General features: G+C 36.5%; 4 protein-coding genes across 4 annotated transcripts; 1 reads left to right on the forward strand and 3 right to left on the reverse strand.

Moving 5' to 3' along the window:
• Positions 1–13: 13 nt before the first annotated feature.
• LOC132791837 (sodium-coupled monocarboxylate transporter 1) lies at positions 14–4143 on the reverse strand. Its single transcript, XM_060800931.1, has 6 exons — positions 3493–4143; positions 3271–3432; positions 2321–2436; positions 1905–2264; positions 1381–1842; positions 14–602 (listed from the first exon to the last, which is right to left on the reverse strand). The coding sequence occupies exons 1-6, from the start codon at positions 4138–4140 to the stop codon at positions 317–319; spliced, it is 2034 nt and encodes a 677-aa protein (XP_060656914.1). The 5' UTR covers positions 4141–4143; the 3' UTR covers positions 14–316.
• Positions 4144–7081: 2938 nt separating this feature from the next.
• LOC132791838 (uncharacterized) lies at positions 7082–7294 on the reverse strand. Its single transcript, XM_060800932.1, has one exon. It carries the CDS (start codon positions 7148–7150, stop codon positions 7082–7084), a length of 69 nt encoding a protein of 22 aa, XP_060656915.1. The 5' UTR covers positions 7151–7294.
• A 2209-nt stretch (positions 7295–9503) lies between these two features.
• Positions 9504–11223, forward strand: LOC132791586 (microfibrillar-associated protein 1). Its single transcript, XM_060800570.1, has 3 exons — positions 9504–9676; positions 9732–10641; positions 10700–11223. Exons 1-3 carry the CDS (start codon positions 9607–9609, stop codon positions 11133–11135), a joined length of 1416 nt encoding a protein of 471 aa, XP_060656553.1. The 5' UTR covers positions 9504–9606; the 3' UTR covers positions 11136–11223.
• On the reverse strand, positions 11168–16170 carry LOC132791582 (uncharacterized). The gene is made up of 14 exons (XM_060800565.1): positions 15839–16170; positions 15573–15779; positions 15385–15513; positions 14903–15326; positions 13965–14837; positions 13737–13906; positions 13494–13680; positions 12577–13428; positions 12348–12515; positions 12145–12285; positions 12047–12082; positions 11880–11987; positions 11508–11810; positions 11168–11446 (listed from the first exon to the last, which is right to left on the reverse strand). The coding sequence occupies exons 1-14, from the start codon at positions 15956–15958 to the stop codon at positions 11229–11231; spliced, it is 3936 nt and encodes a 1311-aa protein (XP_060656548.1). The 5' UTR covers positions 15959–16170; the 3' UTR covers positions 11168–11228.
• Between the last annotated feature and the right edge of the window lie 53 nt (positions 16171–16223).

The following is a 16223-nucleotide window of genomic DNA, read 5'->3' on the forward strand; positions in this document are numbered from 1 at the left end:
CACACAAAATACAAAAATACAACAACAAAAATAAAGGTCTTTGAGCAATTCACAACCTCCGATGTATTATTTCTCTTCAACACGATTTTTATTGTGTATCTCAACGCAACAAAAGGCGTTTTAATAGTTGTTTAGCAAAATACTGTAAGTGTGTGCTTAAAAATAACAAAAATAAATCACTCATTCGACTATAACTTAGTAGATAATGTTTTTTTTTTTTTGGCGACTAAACTAAACGACAACTTTGCTTTGTACATGGAGGTTACAGTTACAATTACAGTTACAGGAATATTTCTTCTTCATCTTTTCGAAAAACCTATTTTGGTTGGCTTTCATCGTCGAGGTGAATGGCCAGATTAATGTGACCCTCTCCACTTGTCGTCTCAGTCGGCTTCACTACTGTGGAGAACGTTACGGAAGTTTCCTTCTGGAAAATGTCATCGGATATCGCAGGATTATCAATGCCTTTGCCGGTTATCTTCAGCACGCTTCGACGCTGCAGTGCATCGATGATAAGTGATATCAGCCAGCCGAGGAAAACAGTTAACAGGCAACCAATCATGCTGAACCACATGTAACTGATTCGGAAAATCGGCCAAGAGCTGTTGGAGGGAGAGGAAAAGTAGAAAATTGTATTAAACAACTTTAAAAAATACAAAAGTTACAGTTGAGTATTGACTGGAGTAGACCCTTTACCAAATAATGTAACAGAAACAACGATTACACTTCTAATCCACGATTACACTTATAAAAGATACAGTTTGTTCTGACTGCAATAGACCCTTTACTAATCAAAGTGAGCGACGAAGAGAATTCTTCGAAATAACTATTACACTTATTAAAGATACAGTTTGTTCTGACTGTCTTTAGCTTGGTTTTACAACTACAATATTCAATGTAATAAAAAGCAACAGCGGAAAAAAATTCATATTAATAACATAACAGTTGAGTATTGACTTATATAGACCCTTTACTTTGATCTTACACATGTAAAAGATCAATAAAAGAAAATCTAATGAAACAACGATAACAATTATACAAGTTACCGCTAAGTATTGACTGCATTAGACTCGATACTATGATTTTACATGTAAAAAATATTACAGATAAAACGACATATGACACATTATGACACAACGAAAACATATTAAGCTCCATTAACTATTGACTACAATAGACCTTTTAATTTATGTATCCTTAGGTAAATAACAAAATTAACTTTTGACTACAATAGTCCCTTTAGTAGACCCTTTGCTTTGGTAGCAATATAGTTCACATAAATATAAAAGCAATATTTAAGTACGAGTATTGACTGTAGTAGACCCTTTTGTTTGATTTTAAGAAATGAATATTAAAAATCAAATAATTTTCTAGACTTACGTGAATCCTCCCTCAGTTTTTACTAGTAGACTTTCGCTTAGTAAATCGCCAATGATGCCCGTCACATTCATATGACAATTGCAACTTTCCACAGACGTTGGCAACGTTGGTGTCTTTACATCGCCAAGTTGCGCCACCACGCCCACAAATACGACCAAGGCCAGCGACAAGAGTCCTCCATAGAATGCTCCCTTGGTGTTTGCCTGCTTGCAAGCAATGCCAAGAACAAAAAGCCCCAAAGTCACACCTCCAATCAGGCCATTAAGTGTCAATGTGGCCTGAAGTACGCCACCCAAGTGTTCCACAATGAAAACCAGACCAAATGATACAGCACCAAAACCCAAAGACATCCACTTGGCATATGTGGCGCCTTTCTCCGGTGAAATCTTAATGTTCATGCCATTGATGAGCAAATCTTCGCAAGTCACCGCTGACAATGAGTTCAAGGCTGAGGCAACAGTTCTGTGAAGATAAGTTAACAGTAAGTTAACCATCAATCATTAAAGAATCAATTTAAGACTTACCCCAAACTGGCTGCAAAGATGCCAGCCACAAAGATGCCAGCGATGGTATAAACTCCTTCATATGTATTGATCACATAGTAGGGCAAAAGTTGATCAGAGGCTGTGATGCGACCCACAATCAAGGGATCGCATTGCGCATAGTGAGTGAAGACCATCAGCCCGGTGTAAAAGTTAAGCAAAAAGACGATAATCAGTCCAATTATGGCAAATCCCAGCGCAATCTTGGCAAGCTTCAGGGATTTCAGGGACATGCACTTTTGCACAGAAGCCTGATTGGTGCAGAAAAGCGAAGTCCAGTAGAAGAAGCCTCCAATGACCACAGACCAAACTGTATGCCGAGTGGTTGGATCGGGATCAAAGCTAATGATTAATAGAAACTTTAGATATAACTTTATTATTTTATTATGTCAACTCACTTGAAAAACTCCAAGCGATCGTATTCAGCTGCAGTCTGAAAGACTTCTATTGGATTGCCACTATAAAAAGAGCCAAGACCCACGATCAAGACCAACGAGACGGCCAACACAGCAGCCTAGAATAAATAAGAATTTATAAAATTGAATGATGAATATTTATAGAAATATTGTTTAATGAGCATAGTGGGATAATGAAAATATAAAATCTATATTTAGTTTCTTATAATTAAACTTTAATCTACTATAATACTAAAACAAAGCCGACTTACAATATGTCAAAAGGTCTTGGCTACTAAATTTTTGTTGTCAAGAATACATATTACTTCTTATTTTCAATTCATATTTAAGTTTAAATAAGAAATGAATAAAAAATAGTAGATTGATCCACTTTTCGACCTAAAAATCTTAATTTTAGAATTTTTCGTTTACGAAAAGTTTTACGTTTAAAATTTTACCGAATACGCAAATTTGTTGATTTTACGATTATTTACATTTTAAAATTTATTCAGATTTCACTATTGTTATATATTATAGATTTGAAAATTAAATTTATTTTTTTAAAATATTTTTGATTTTGTTGGCAATTTTAATTATATTATATAATTTTATTCCAATTTGAACATTTCGTTTCTTTATGAATGAGAATTTCGGCTTAACGATCTTTATTTTAGAATCTTTTTGCTTCCTAAACTTTGACGATTTTTCATTTCTTCGAATTTGACAAATATGATGATATTAAGGTTGCATCGATTTTAAAATGTATTCAAATTTCACTATTTTAAGATATTTTCAAATTTTAGATTATAAAATATCTTTTTGATTTTTAAATATTTCTATGTTGAAATATTTTTGATTTTAAAAAGGTTGCCAATTTCATATAAATATATAGTTATAATTTTATTCGAATTGGTTTTTTCTTGTTTATGTCTTAAACCCTTGTCATAACTCACCTGAAAAGAATCTGCAATAACACAAGCTTTGATGCCACCCATGGAAGAGTAGAAGACGCATACGACGTATATTAAGATGACAGCAATTTTGGTATTCAAGCCCGTGGCTTTGGACAAGGCAATAGCCGGAGCAAGTACAGCAACGGCGGTATAAAAGCACATCTGAATAGTTTTGAAAATTTAAATATAATTCAAATACTTATAAACGATCAGCCAACTCACTTGAATTACATAAAGTACTGCGCCTAGAATGCGAATCTCCTTGCCAAAGCGAATGCCGAGATACTCATAGCAACTGGTCAGCTCCATTTTAAAGTAGATGGGATAAAAGATCTTCACAGCCACGGGAATAACGAGCACCATGGGAATCACAATGAGCACAAACTGCGTGCCCTGAAAATACATCTCGGAGGGATTTCCAAGCAACTCGATTGCGGTGATGAAACTCGTTGTTAAACTTAGCGTAACTGGAAGTAAACTCATGCCAGAGCCAAGCAGGAAATCTTCGGATGAACTGCCGCCAGTTTCGAAGAAGCCATAAAAGATGCCAATGCCCAGGGAGACGACCAACATGCCCAGCAAAATGACGTAGTCAATGCCTGAGAAGGTCGCCTTATGAGCTGGCTGACTACATTCCTCGATTGCATTACTCGCCGATATCGTTTGGGTCTTGAATGAAGTGAGCAGCAAGGTGGCTGCATTATTGAACTCCAGATGCTCCTGGGAGCCAGCAGATTCCTCCGGCCTCTCGCCTCGCACAATCAGATACTTTTGCTCGGTGGAGATGGGTTGTTCCTTCAGAGTGTGGGCGCTTATAAAATGGGCCAGAGCACACAGGGTTAATAATTTTAAAATGGTATTAGCACACATGTTGGGAAGAGCGTTGAAGTAAGCGGAAAATTCGTTGTAATCATACAATTAGTAAATGTTGCATTTACATCTCACAGCCCACAAAAATGATCTGTAATAGAAAGGAACGATTATTTTTAGTATTTATTTATTTTAATTTTTTGTAATAATACAATTTCTTATTGGAATGAAATAAGCCATAGCGACTAAGGCTACAAAAGAAAGCTAAAGTCGAGTATGCTCGGCTATGAGATACCCGCTGCCCATTTTAATAAAATCAAAAAAGTGCAGTTTTATTCTTAAAATATACCTAATAATGTACCGAAAAAATACCAAAATATACTGGAGGTCATATTTGGTATATCGTTGAAGTACTACTTTCGAAATATACTAGTCAAAATATACCAGATTGTCAGTCAAAACAGCTAAGACCCGATTGCAGTAAGCATTAAATAACTTCTTAAGCAACTTCTAAAATGTTGATCCAACCAACAAATTTCTCAGGAATTAAAAATACTGTAGTTATTATTGTCTGTATCAAAATTCGCGAGTCTCGTTTGACCTTAAAATTACGCTTGCTATTCGCTTTTTGTTCATTTGAAGGGACGGAAGTAAGCGTGGTAAAGATTTGAAACAAATTTGATCTGCGTGCAAACAGAATAAATCCTGTCAAAAAAAATTATAGCTTTATCTCTTATAGTCTCTGAGATATAAGTGCTTATACGGATGGACAAACAGACAGACGGACAAATAGGCTGACAGACAAGCGGACGTTTAGACGGACATGACTATTGACGGCTATTGAAGCTGATCAAGAATATATGGTGCCTCCTTCTACCTGCATAAACAAAGTTATAAAACCCTTCTACCCTATGGATAGAGGATATATAAATAAAATACATTTTTTATTATTTTATTTTTAAATATGTAAGATAAAGCCATGAACTCAGGAAGCAGTTAAAATGCGCATATTAATTTAATTGCTATTGTAGATTGACGATGAAGATGTTCGACTAATGGCAAGTTCAAGGTTTTATTGGAAGAGAAATTGCGCCAGGGCGGCAATTTGTAATGCAAAGAGCTGTGGGTGTCGTTAATTAATTAAGATCTTCTGTCCGTCTGTAAGTGTAGCTGTAATAAAATCGACACATTCACACTCGTGACAATGTTTGATGGCCATTGCTTCAGAGTCGCGTACACACATCTACATATATTATTTGGTTACATAAACAATTTAATTAAGAAAAGCAATATGCTAACAAAGAACGTTTTTGTTATTATTTTAAAGTAAGATATTTTTTTTCAATTCTTTATGATAACTATTTTATATATTAGAATATTTAAATGTATTTCTTTTACTCTTTTCAGACATTAATTTCGTTATAAACTCTGGTCTTTAATCGTTAAAAAATAAAGAAATTGTTACGCGTTGAGAAAACACAATTAATTGCTTAACACACTCAAGAGGATTGCATTATATTATTTGGTTCATAAACAATTTCATTAAAAAAAGCAATATGCTAAAAAAAAATGTTTTTGTTATAAGTAAGATATTATTTTTAAATTCTTTATTTAAACTTTATATTCTTTTTCATTTTATATATTTGAATAATTAAAAGTATTTCTTTATCATTTTTCAATTTGATTTTCGGACATTAATTTGATTATAAACTGTGATCTTTAATCGTTAGAAAACATAAAGAAATTGTTACGCGTTGAGAAAACACAATTAATTGCTTAACACACTCAAGAGGAACCCATTAAATAAAAGACATCGAACAAACAAGCGACGATTTGATACGATGATGAGTATCTGATGAACATGCAAACTGCAAAACTATAAAATATTCTCGCAACGCTTGCTCTCAGCTCCTGTCGCATGGTTTCAAGTGGGAATTAAGCGATTTGAACTGGTTTCGATTGGAAATTTTAAGCTGCCTTGCACCAGTTTCGACTAGAAATTGGCCTAAGAACAAAGAGCGTTGAACAAGCCAAGAGCATCGTCGAACACAATGACTAAAGGGACCAAATCGATGCCTTACCAAAAATGAAAAAAATAAATCTGTTCTGTTCTGTTCTGTTTCTCAGTCTCCCTAGTTTCCACTTAACCCGAAACACGCGTCACTTTCAACTGGAGATTGCAATCTGTGAGTTCTTCTTCTTTTCCAGCCTTATCGAGTCAATTGATATGCGCATATCTCGCTTTTTTTTTTTTTTTTTGTCTGGCAAAGTGACTCGCTGCCCGGTCATTAATATTAATTATAATAATAAGAATTTTAATAATAATACATCTTGGCTGGCATCTTGGGCGCAATTCCATTTTGACGTTTTAATACTCGTCATATATTTATTAAAATTTATTACAGGCGAGCTATCGAGATAACTGTGCGATTTAATTGTTACAGCGAACTCTAAAAAAAAAGTAGCTTACGCAAATTTCTCTATGAAGTCATAACAATATGTAAATCTATTTGATTTACAATCTATTTCGTAAAATAAAATTAAGCAGGTCAACAGATTTATTGACAAAATGGTCAGCTCCGATCTTCAAATTACTATATATAAAAATATGGATCTCAATTACCTTAGCGTGACTTAATGAAATTAAATAATAATTTAAATTGCGCATAGTTTTTTTTATATATTATATAATTTTGTTGTTTTGTTTATCTTTTAATTAAATCTATTTCTATAAAATAATAAAAGAATGTGTCTATTTATAATTACAAAAGGTTTTTTTTAATTTGAAGATTAGCATCTTTGTTCAATCTTTAATTAACAATTAAACTATTGAAATTGTAACAAGCTTTGCGTGTCTACGTAAAATGAAAAAATAATTTAAAATGGGACAAATTTTCCAAACTCGCACAAACTTACTATTTTAAATGTGATATAATCCGTGTTTGGAAAATCCTTTTCTTTCGTTAAAATCGTAATTTTATTTCCCGTTCGTTATTGAAACTCACAGCTCAAGTAAAAATGTTCTGAATTGTATTTGTAGAATTGTTCCACGATTATTTCTGTATTTCATTAACACCAAACACTTTTCAAATCACAAAAATAGAAATCGAAATATCCGCTTTTGTTTTTTGAGGACTTTTATCGAATCTAGGAATTGCACAACTTGATATGGTTTTTTTTTTTAGGTTTCCAATACTTCGAACGCGTTCGACAATTTTCAACGGAATGAGCTGTGGTCAGCGATTGTGATGGGCTTTTATAAGCCCGATTGGTCAGCAATTCATCGAGCTCCAGCTTCTCGCTGTGTTTGGAAATTGGAAAGAGCACAATGAATATGAAACCCAAAACAGAAAAGAGAACGAGCTCGATTAATAAATTAAGATGGATATTGAGTGCAGCAAGCGAGAACGTTGCAGCAAATCAAGTGAAACAATCTTTACTGATCAACTTTATGAAATACAAACAGATACTATAAAAACTTTGATCGTAATTTAATTTATTTTTTATAAAATTTATTATTACAAAAGATTGTCCAATATTAGCTTTGATCGTAAGTTAATTTCTTTTTATATCAATTATTATTACAAAAAGATTATCTAATATTAGCTGCATTTCATAATATTTCGCAATTTATTTTATATATTTTCCGTCAATCCCTTCATGTTCTCCTAAGCGTGAATCATTTAGCAAGAAGTTTTCCCTTCCCCCAAAGTGAAAACTTCTTGCTAAATGATTCACGCGTAGAAGAACAGGAAGAGATTGGCGGAAAATACCGGAGAAGACTTCTTTAAGGCAGTCTTGAAGGCTGTGCTCGAAGCGAGCACACATCAACAATTAGTTGCTCGCCCAAAAGGCTAATCGGAGACGCCTCCATCGCGATTTGCGTGCAACATTTTAATTGACGAGCCATACGAGACGTCAAATGTTAATAACTTTTTAGGTTTTTGTGTGTGATGAATTCTGTACAGCTGCCCTTTTGAATTTGAAATGTGTAAATAACTCAAGAAAGTCGCAAAAAAAAACAACGATCATCAATAAATTTTCGAGTAAACCGTAAACAATACAATACAATATATGTATATATATAATTTTATCTTAGCGATCCAATTGGGGCGGGGGCTTTGGTCTCCCGGTTATGCATACTATTTAGGCCCCGAGCTTGGATAACGAAAAAACGAGTTTGATCTGGAACAGCGAGCTCACGTTCTTGTTAATAGAAAATTATTTGTTTACAATTTGTTTATAGTATTCTTTTGCTCTTCTTGCAAAATGCTGCAAGTGTTTTAGTGTTAATTGAAATGTATGCCAAATTAAAATTGAAAACATTGCCAGAGGCGCCGCATATATAAATCTTTATCAAACTGTCGAATGGTTTTCAATATGCACGTGTACCTGGCGTATGAGTAATATAAATTCCATTCCATTAAAATCGAGACTATGCGGTGCTTCCCCACTCATAAAAGACATTTTATCTGGTAGCCAACTTCGAATTTTTTAATTATGTATGTACATAATTAAACAATCTCAGTCCTAAACTAGTCAAATGCAGTTCAACGCATTTTTGGAAAAATCCCCAAATTTTTTATCTTCTGTGCTCTGACTGCATTATTTATCTCAGAGATGTGTTTGAGAGTTCAAATGTTAAGATATATTTCGTCACATAATAATTGCAAATTTGTAATTGTTTTATTTCTATTAATTGACACTCGTAACCCTGAATGTGGGTGTGTTCCCCTGAAGCTTGTTAAGGAGAAAGCTTTAAAAGCCAAACCGCTAATTGTGTTCACTAATGAAAGTGGGCGTCAAATTGTCGACCTGCAAAATTTCTACATAGAAGATATTTTTTGTATGACTCAGTTTTCTATACAATATTACCAACTGTCTATGCGGTTATAATTAAAACCGAAACAAAAACAATTTCTTAAGTGGCTATAGATATTACAGGAAGGCTTTTCTAATTTTAAATTTCTTTTATATCAGCAGATTAAACAATAAAAATGAAATATTTTGTTAAAAATTATTTTAAAATAAGATCATCAACCTCACAGTTTGAAAATTATTTGAAAATATGCTCATCAACCTTACAGTTTGATGTATGATAGATTAGGCTCATAAAATTACAGTTTGATGTATAGTAGACAGTTTGATGTATGATAGACAAGGTGCAGCAACTGCTTTTACTAATTGTAAAGATGTTTTTAATAAATTTCTAAGCCACTTTTATTAATAATATAACTAGGTTGAATTAACGAAAATATTAATTATTATAAGAAAAAGTCGATGTTTGGTAAGAAAACGTAGATGTTTGCATACAAATACGTTAAAGCAACATCTCGGAATCAGAATAGCTTCGATGAGTGAGTTGGTGGTTAATAGTATATTTAAAAGTATATTTTCATTAAGCTACAGTGGTATATTCAAGTTTGCAAACTTTGGTCACACTTAACAATACTTCCTGCCGAAAGAAAATATAAATAAGGAAACAAATTGTTTTTTAGTTAATTAGATTTCCATAAAACCTAAACTATGAGCGCACCAGCAGCTCCAACGGGCATCCAATGCACCGCGGGTGCAGTTCCCGTGCGCAATGAAAAGGGTGAGTTAAAAAATGAGAATAATGAACTGACAACTGATTCTTGATGCGCTTGCAGGCGAGATTTCCATGCAAAAGGTGAAGGTACAGCGTTATATATCTGGAAAGAGACCTGATTATGCATGCGCCGATTCCAGCTCAGATGAAAGTGACGACGATGACTTCGTAGACAATCGCAAACGCATGGAGCGACACAAGGCTGAACGCCATAAGCTGGAATTGGAGCGACGTGACAGCGCTGACGAGAAGGCGCTAGATCAAGAGGATGAGGCCGAGGTGGATGATCCACGTTTGCGACGCTTGCGTGCTCGCCCGGCTGATATGGAAGATTTGGAGCGGGAGCGACGTGAACGCCATCGACACATTCACGAACCGGAAATGGTGGAAAGCGCAAGCGAAGATGAGGATGATGAGGACGCCAACGTGCAGCAACAGCGCATTGAGCGGGCAACCAATAAAATTACATTGGCATCCGAATCCGACACAGACTCCGAGTTGAGCGACACAGAATTGGAGAAGCGACGCTCCAAATTGAGAGCACGCATGTTGCAACAACAACGGGAAGAAGAAGTCCTTCAAAAAGAGGATGAAAAGCAATCGGAATCATCAGAGTCCGACAGCACCGAGTACGAAGAAGAGACAGAAAGTGAGGAGGAAAACGAGCCACGATTGAAACCATTGTTTGTGCGCAAACGTGATCGTGCCACCATCCAAGAAAAGGAACGTGAAGCCCAAAAGCAAAAGCAAATTGAAGCGGAGGCCAAGCGAGCGGCCAAGGAACGAAGACGCGCCACACTGCGCATGGTGGAGGAGAGCGTGAAGAAGGATCTGGAAAAGGTGAAGCCAGAGACAAATGAAGCATCCATTGATGATGTGTGCACAGCCGATGAGAATGACGAAGTCGAGTACGAGGCGTGGAAACTGCGCGAACTCAAGCGAATGAAACGTGATCGCGAGGAGCGAGACAAGTAAGCTTTACTTTAACATACTCTAAACACTTTTTTATTAAACGTTTTATTTTTGCAGCGCGGATCGTGAAAAGGTGGAAATTGAACGTATGCGCAATCTCACCGAGGAGGAGCGACGCCAGGAGCTGCGTTCAAACCCCAAGCTGGTGACGAACAAGGCGACCAAAGGCAAATACAAATTCCTGCAAAAGTACTATCATCGTGGTGCCTTCTACTTGGACGAGGAGAACGATGTGCTGAAGCGAGACTTTGCTCAAGCCACGCTCGAAGATCACTTCGACAAAACCATTCTGCCCAAGGTGATGCAAGTGAAGAACTTTGGTCGCTGTGGTCGCACCAAATACACGCATTTGGTAGATCAAGATACAACCAAATTCGATTCACCTTGGTATGCCGAAACCTCCAATAACATGAAATTTCATAATGAACGTGCTGGCGGCATGAGGCAGCAATTTGATAAGCCAACAGCTTCCAAGCGGAAAAAGATGGAATAGATTTTAAGTAGAATAACAACAAAATATGCAGTATATGTGTAAAAGTGAAAATATATTGTGTGTAAATGCGAAAACAAATAGTAAATATCTAAACTACAATCTGATGAGCTTGTGCTCATCCAACAATTCTGGCTTGTGTTGCACTAGCGCCTGCATAACGCCTTCTGTTTTGATGTACTCTAGATTAGTGTAGTTCCTGAGCAGCTGCCACATATGTTTATCCTTCTGACTAGCCACCACATAGAGACGCACATTGCTGGCAATTGGCGGAGCTCTACTGTGCACCGTGCCACCAGCGCTTTCAATGATGGCTGCAAAAGAGAAACACTTTTAGTTCAATTTTAGATTCAAGTGAATCAGTATTCAATCAACCTTGCATATCCTTGGCATTTGGCTGAATATCAGTTCCAAGCATGAAATTAAAGCCTTTTAATAAATTCGTTGGTTCTAATACTGCCAGTGGATTGAACTTGAAGAGCTCCATGAATTTGTAGTCCTTGAATATGTGATTCGATTTGACGGCCAACGAGCGATTCTCCTTAATGTCATGTAACCAACAAGATGACAGAATGGGTCTATTGGATGCAATTCCTATTAAGAACTTGTAAGTGCGTTCCCCACGGTCCATGAGGAGAACGTCACAGCAACGCGGATCATCAGTAACGTCAAACTCGTCTGCGGAAAACATTATAATAATATAATGATAACGTTAAAAGTGGTATTAAATAATAAAACGATTCTTACTTCTCAAAGAATGTAAGATTTGACGCAGCTCTGCATAATTGCACATTGACAACGATAATTGAATTTTTCGACCCGATCCCTTTATTTTCATTATATACTTGTTAATATCTGCAATTTAAATAATGACTGTTAATAGCTTAAAGTTTCTGAATATTGCAAGCACTTACCTTGAAGTGGATCGTGTTGATTATTTTTGCGTCTACCTTAAATTAAAGTTTCAAATTTAATTATTATGAAATTTGCCCAAAGTGATATCTCATCTTACTATTATTAGTCACTGACTCCTCTTCATCTTTGTGCTTTGTTTTAGCAACATCCTTAGCTTTAGCTATGGGAGCTGCCTTTTCAGCTTTCGCATCTTTGTCTGACTTTAGTGTTGTCTTCTTTGATTTTGAGCGACTAGGCACTGTAATAAAAGATTATGCTTATATAATTATGACAATATCACAATAAATTCATCTGACCAACCTTCGGTATTGCCATCAGGCTTGCTTGCAACATCCAGTTTAGATGCAACCTTAGTTGCAGTCGTTAATTTGGCTATTGGAGTTGAGCTGCTGGCAATTGCCTTATCACAAAAAATTGGTTCACTTTCGGACTTGCCAGTTTTCTTTTTAGATTTAGAGCGACTAGAAACTACGAACATAAAATTATGATGTTAAAATGATGACAATCACTTTTAAATAATGAAATTAACCTTCAGTTTCGCTGGCTGGCATACTCGAACTCTCGATCTTTGATTTCTTTACTTTCTTCTCTGGTGGAACATCGGTTTCCTTTGTAGATTCCTTGCTTGACCCAGCAGCTTCAGATAATTGTGAATCCGTTCTGAGTGACGCCAGACGTTTGCTGCGTTTAGGCGGAGCAACTTGATCAATGGGCTGAATAATTTCTGATTTTTCTGAACGGCTTTTTGAAATGTTGTTGACAGAAGTTTTCTCATGCAGATTTTTTGTAGCTGATGTTGATCGGCTTGAAGCTGCTTCATCTAATTTTTCTGGCACAGACTCGTCAGTATTTCTTGACTTTTTAGAACGCTGACCTCTTGTTTCTGATGCTGAACGAACTGAAGCTGCTTGATCCTTTGTTTCATGCGAAACCTCGTCATTGGTTTTCAGTTTACTAGGACGTCCCCTTTTTGTGTCTGATTCTGAACGAACTGAAGCTGCTTGATCCTTTGTTTCATGCAAAATCACGTCATTAGTTTTCAGTTTTTTAGGACGGCCTTTTTTTGTTTCTGATGCTGAGCGAACTGAAGCTGCTTGATCCAATTTTTCATGCAAAATTTCGTCAGTGGTTTTTAGCCTTCTAGGACGCCCTTTTTTTGTTTCCGACTCAGAACGAACTGAAGGAGCTTGATCCAATTTTTCATTGCTTTTCACTTTTCTTAAACGCGCTTTTGCATCTGATTCGGAACGAGCTGAAGCTGTTTGATCTACAATTGCTTCACTTTTCGATTTCGCTTGACGTGACATTTTTGAAGAAAGGGGAGTTTTCTCATCAGCATAATCCAAAGTTTTATTTTCTTCTGAACGTTGTTTTTTTGGAGCTGTAAAAGATTGTGTGGCTTTTTAATAAAATGTATAAATTGTAAAATATAATACCGTGACTCACGTGATGTTAACTTTGTATTTGACGTCGAAGACCTCTTCCGATTTGGTTTTGTAGTAGCCAAAGGAGTTTTTTCGTCGTTGGATTCAACAGAAATGGGAGTGCTGGACTTGGACATGTCCCGAACCTTTACTGCAAGTCGTTTTCGACTAAAAGTTGTAGCTGATTGGTAAGCCACCTCCTTTGATATCTGTAGTGAAAATTGTTGTACTACAAATAATAAAGTTTATCGCTTATTCTACTTACTTCATTTTGCTCTTTTTTCTCGGTGTTGCATTTTGAATTTGCAAACTGGAAATCTTCATCTTCTGATGAACTAGGCAGTGATTTAAGTGCAATAAATTCCTTGAGTTCATGATCTAACTCATCTCCGATACTTAGGCAATCTGATATATTCAATCGCGAAGAATTTGGATCTGAAATAAAAAGATTATAAGCAATAGATATAAGTATTATTAAGCTGCAGACAATTACCTGCAGTTTTGGGAGGAATAAACAACTGAGTCTCCTGCATATCGTCATTGATGTTGATGCTAGAATTCGTTGATTCTTTCGTGATTGTTTCAGATACTCGAGGCTGTTTAAAGAACACCTGAGTAGCGATTAAGTCCTCTGAATTATTAGCAATATCATTAACCGCTGGCTTTGCCAGTGGCGCCTTAAATGGAGATGAGGTATTCGAGTTGTTGAAATTCTCTAAATTATTAACCGTTGATTTTGGCTGTGGCGCAAGAAAAGCAGATGAGGTATTCGAGTTGTTGCCGTCAGTTTCCTTTGGCTTGGTTTTGGACACTTCAGGATCTCTAATAAATGCTTGCGTGGCAATGTTGTCCTCCAAATTGCTATTCACCAGTGATGTTCGCTTTGGAAATACTTGAGTGGCAATGAAATCATCATTATCGTTCCAGCTAGCGTTTCGGTTGAAGGCTTGAGTTGCAACATCATCATCGTTTGCAATTAATTTGCGCATGGGAAATGCCTGCGTCTCAATGAAGTCGTCATTATTATCATTCGCCTCTCCTGGTGTATTGTCAGGCGTCTCAATGCTGTTCACTGCAGACTTTTCTGCTCTGCAGACCGAATTTCGATGTACATCCGCAGTTACATTGATTAATTCATGAGGTGGGGAGTTACTGCTCTGATTTGCTTCATTGTTAATGAAATCAAACAAATCGGGTGTGCAGGGTACATCGTCGAGTGGTATTCCTGCTGCAGACAATTCGGGTGTTAAACAAGCCTCATTGCGCGCATGTTCCTCATCCAGCTTAGTGCTGTTTACAGCAGAGTACTTTGTGTTGGTTGCAGACCAATTTAAAGCACTCACTTCCTGGTCGACAGCAGCGTTGTCTAAAAGAAAACAATTTTAATCATTTAACAAAGTTCGTTTGTATCATCCTCAACGCAATTATTACCCGCTGGCTGCTTTAAAGCTCCTTTACCAAGCACTGTTATAGCAACGTCGCCAAGCAAAAGAGATGAATCAAAATCATCAATGGCATCTTCATCAAATTCGTTAAACTCCTGTGTACAAATCCGAATTTGGCTGCCCAGCTCCGAGGAATCGTCGTCCACAACAACATTAGTCTTATGCTCCAAGTCTGGCCTAGGATTTTGTTGGGGTAAGACCTCTTGTGTCTCCGGTATTAAGAAATCATCATCATCAAACGAAACCTTCGACACTTCGGGACCTCTCGATTGTCTGTGCAAGGGAACGGCTTGTGTTTCGGGTATGTTAAAACTATCGCAGTCAAATGTGGTATTAGCCGATGGCGGCATTGATTCGGGAATGACTAAGCTATCGCTTGTGTTATTGACAGTTCTATTCTGGATCTTCTCCTGTAATGCAAATATATAGTAAACAGTCAATTAAAACAAAGTATTACATTGCGCATACCAGTTCCTTGTCATCATCGAAGCATACCTCCTTAGGTGGAGGCATTGTTTCAGGTATGATGAAGCTATCACCCGTTGTATCCACAGACTTATCCTTTGTCTCTTCCTCGAAGCCACTGCTATCGTGAGCCTGCAATAGACAACGATTTGCTGAAATTGCAACATTGTCTAGCCTTTTTCCACACTCACCGCTTCATCATGCTTGTCTTCCTTAAAGGATAACTTGGCCTTCACATTCCCAAACTTCAAATCCACCAGACAATTGACAATATCTGAATTACTGATGCTTTGGATTTCGGTTTCACTGCCATTCACAAGCACTTTGCCGGCCACCGCAGCTATACGCACAATTCCGTCAGCTATAAGTGCTATAGTTGCGTGTGCCAGCTCCAAGGACTGAAAAATTCAAATATATATAAATAGAAGCTATTGGTTTCCATGAAACTAAAACTCACCTCATCGTCGCTGTGAAACTCCAGTTCCCGCTTACGACCAATGCGATATATAGTATCTGGCTGCAATTGAACAGCTTCCGGATTTGTACCATCTTCAAAGCGGAAAGTCACAAACACCATGATGACAACAAATAAATTTGCAATTGCAAGACAGGTAACAGGAGATTGGCGCCAAAACCTACTACTGGTTAATCACTAGATTTGTAGCTCATTAATAACGTTATATGAGCTTTTAAAACAAATATGGCACAAAGAAAATAACAATTAAATTTAAAAAAATCACAAAAACGTAAACAACACTTATAAATCCGCAGTTATTATTGTATGCAAACACAAATCTAATAGTTAAGCGTCTTTCAGTTGACAGATTTGTCAAGTGAGACCG

Source organism: Drosophila nasuta, chromosome 3, assembly GCF_023558535.2.
Source record: "Drosophila nasuta strain 15112-1781.00 chromosome 3, ASM2355853v1, whole genome shotgun sequence".
Taxonomy (NCBI): domain Eukaryota; kingdom Metazoa; phylum Arthropoda; class Insecta; order Diptera; family Drosophilidae; genus Drosophila; species Drosophila nasuta.

Bases quoted from the DNA above. Each gene is read 5' to 3' on its own strand.
- LOC132791586 (XM_060800570.1), top strand. From the start codon at position 9,607: ATGAGCGCACCAGCAGCTCCAACGGGCATCCAATGCACCGCGGGTGCA. The intron at 9,677-9,731 runs GTGAGTTAAAAA...ATGCGCTTGCAG, and splicing joins TCCCGTGCGCAATGAAAAGG to GCGAGATTTCCATGCAAAAG. The intron at 10,642-10,699 runs GTAAGCTTTACT...TTATTTTTGCAG, and splicing joins GATCGCGAGGAGCGAGACAA to CGCGGATCGTGAAAAGGTGG.
- LOC132791582 (XM_060800565.1), bottom strand. From the start codon at position 15,958: ATGGTGTTTGTGACTTTCCGCTTTGAAGATGGTACAAATCCGGAAGCT. The intron at 15,327-15,384 runs GTATGCGCAATG...TTTGCATTACAG, and splicing joins TCGATGATGACAAGGAACTG to GAGAAGATCCAGAATAGAAC. The intron at 12,286-12,347 runs GTTGGTCAGATG...CTTTTATTACAG, and splicing joins GCCTGATGGCAATACCGAAG to TGCCTAGTCGCTCAAAATCA.
- LOC132791837 (XM_060800931.1), bottom strand. From the start codon at position 4,140: ATGTGTGCTAATACCATTTTAAAATTATTAACCCTGTGTGCTCTGGCC. The intron at 2,437-3,270 runs GTGAGTTATGAC...TATTTATTCTAG, and splicing joins TTATTGCAGATTCTTTTCAG to GCTGCTGTGTTGGCCGTCTC. The intron at 1,843-1,904 runs GTAAGTCTTAAA...TTATCTTCACAG, and splicing joins ATCTTTGCAGCCAGTTTGGG to AACTGTTGCCTCAGCCTTGA.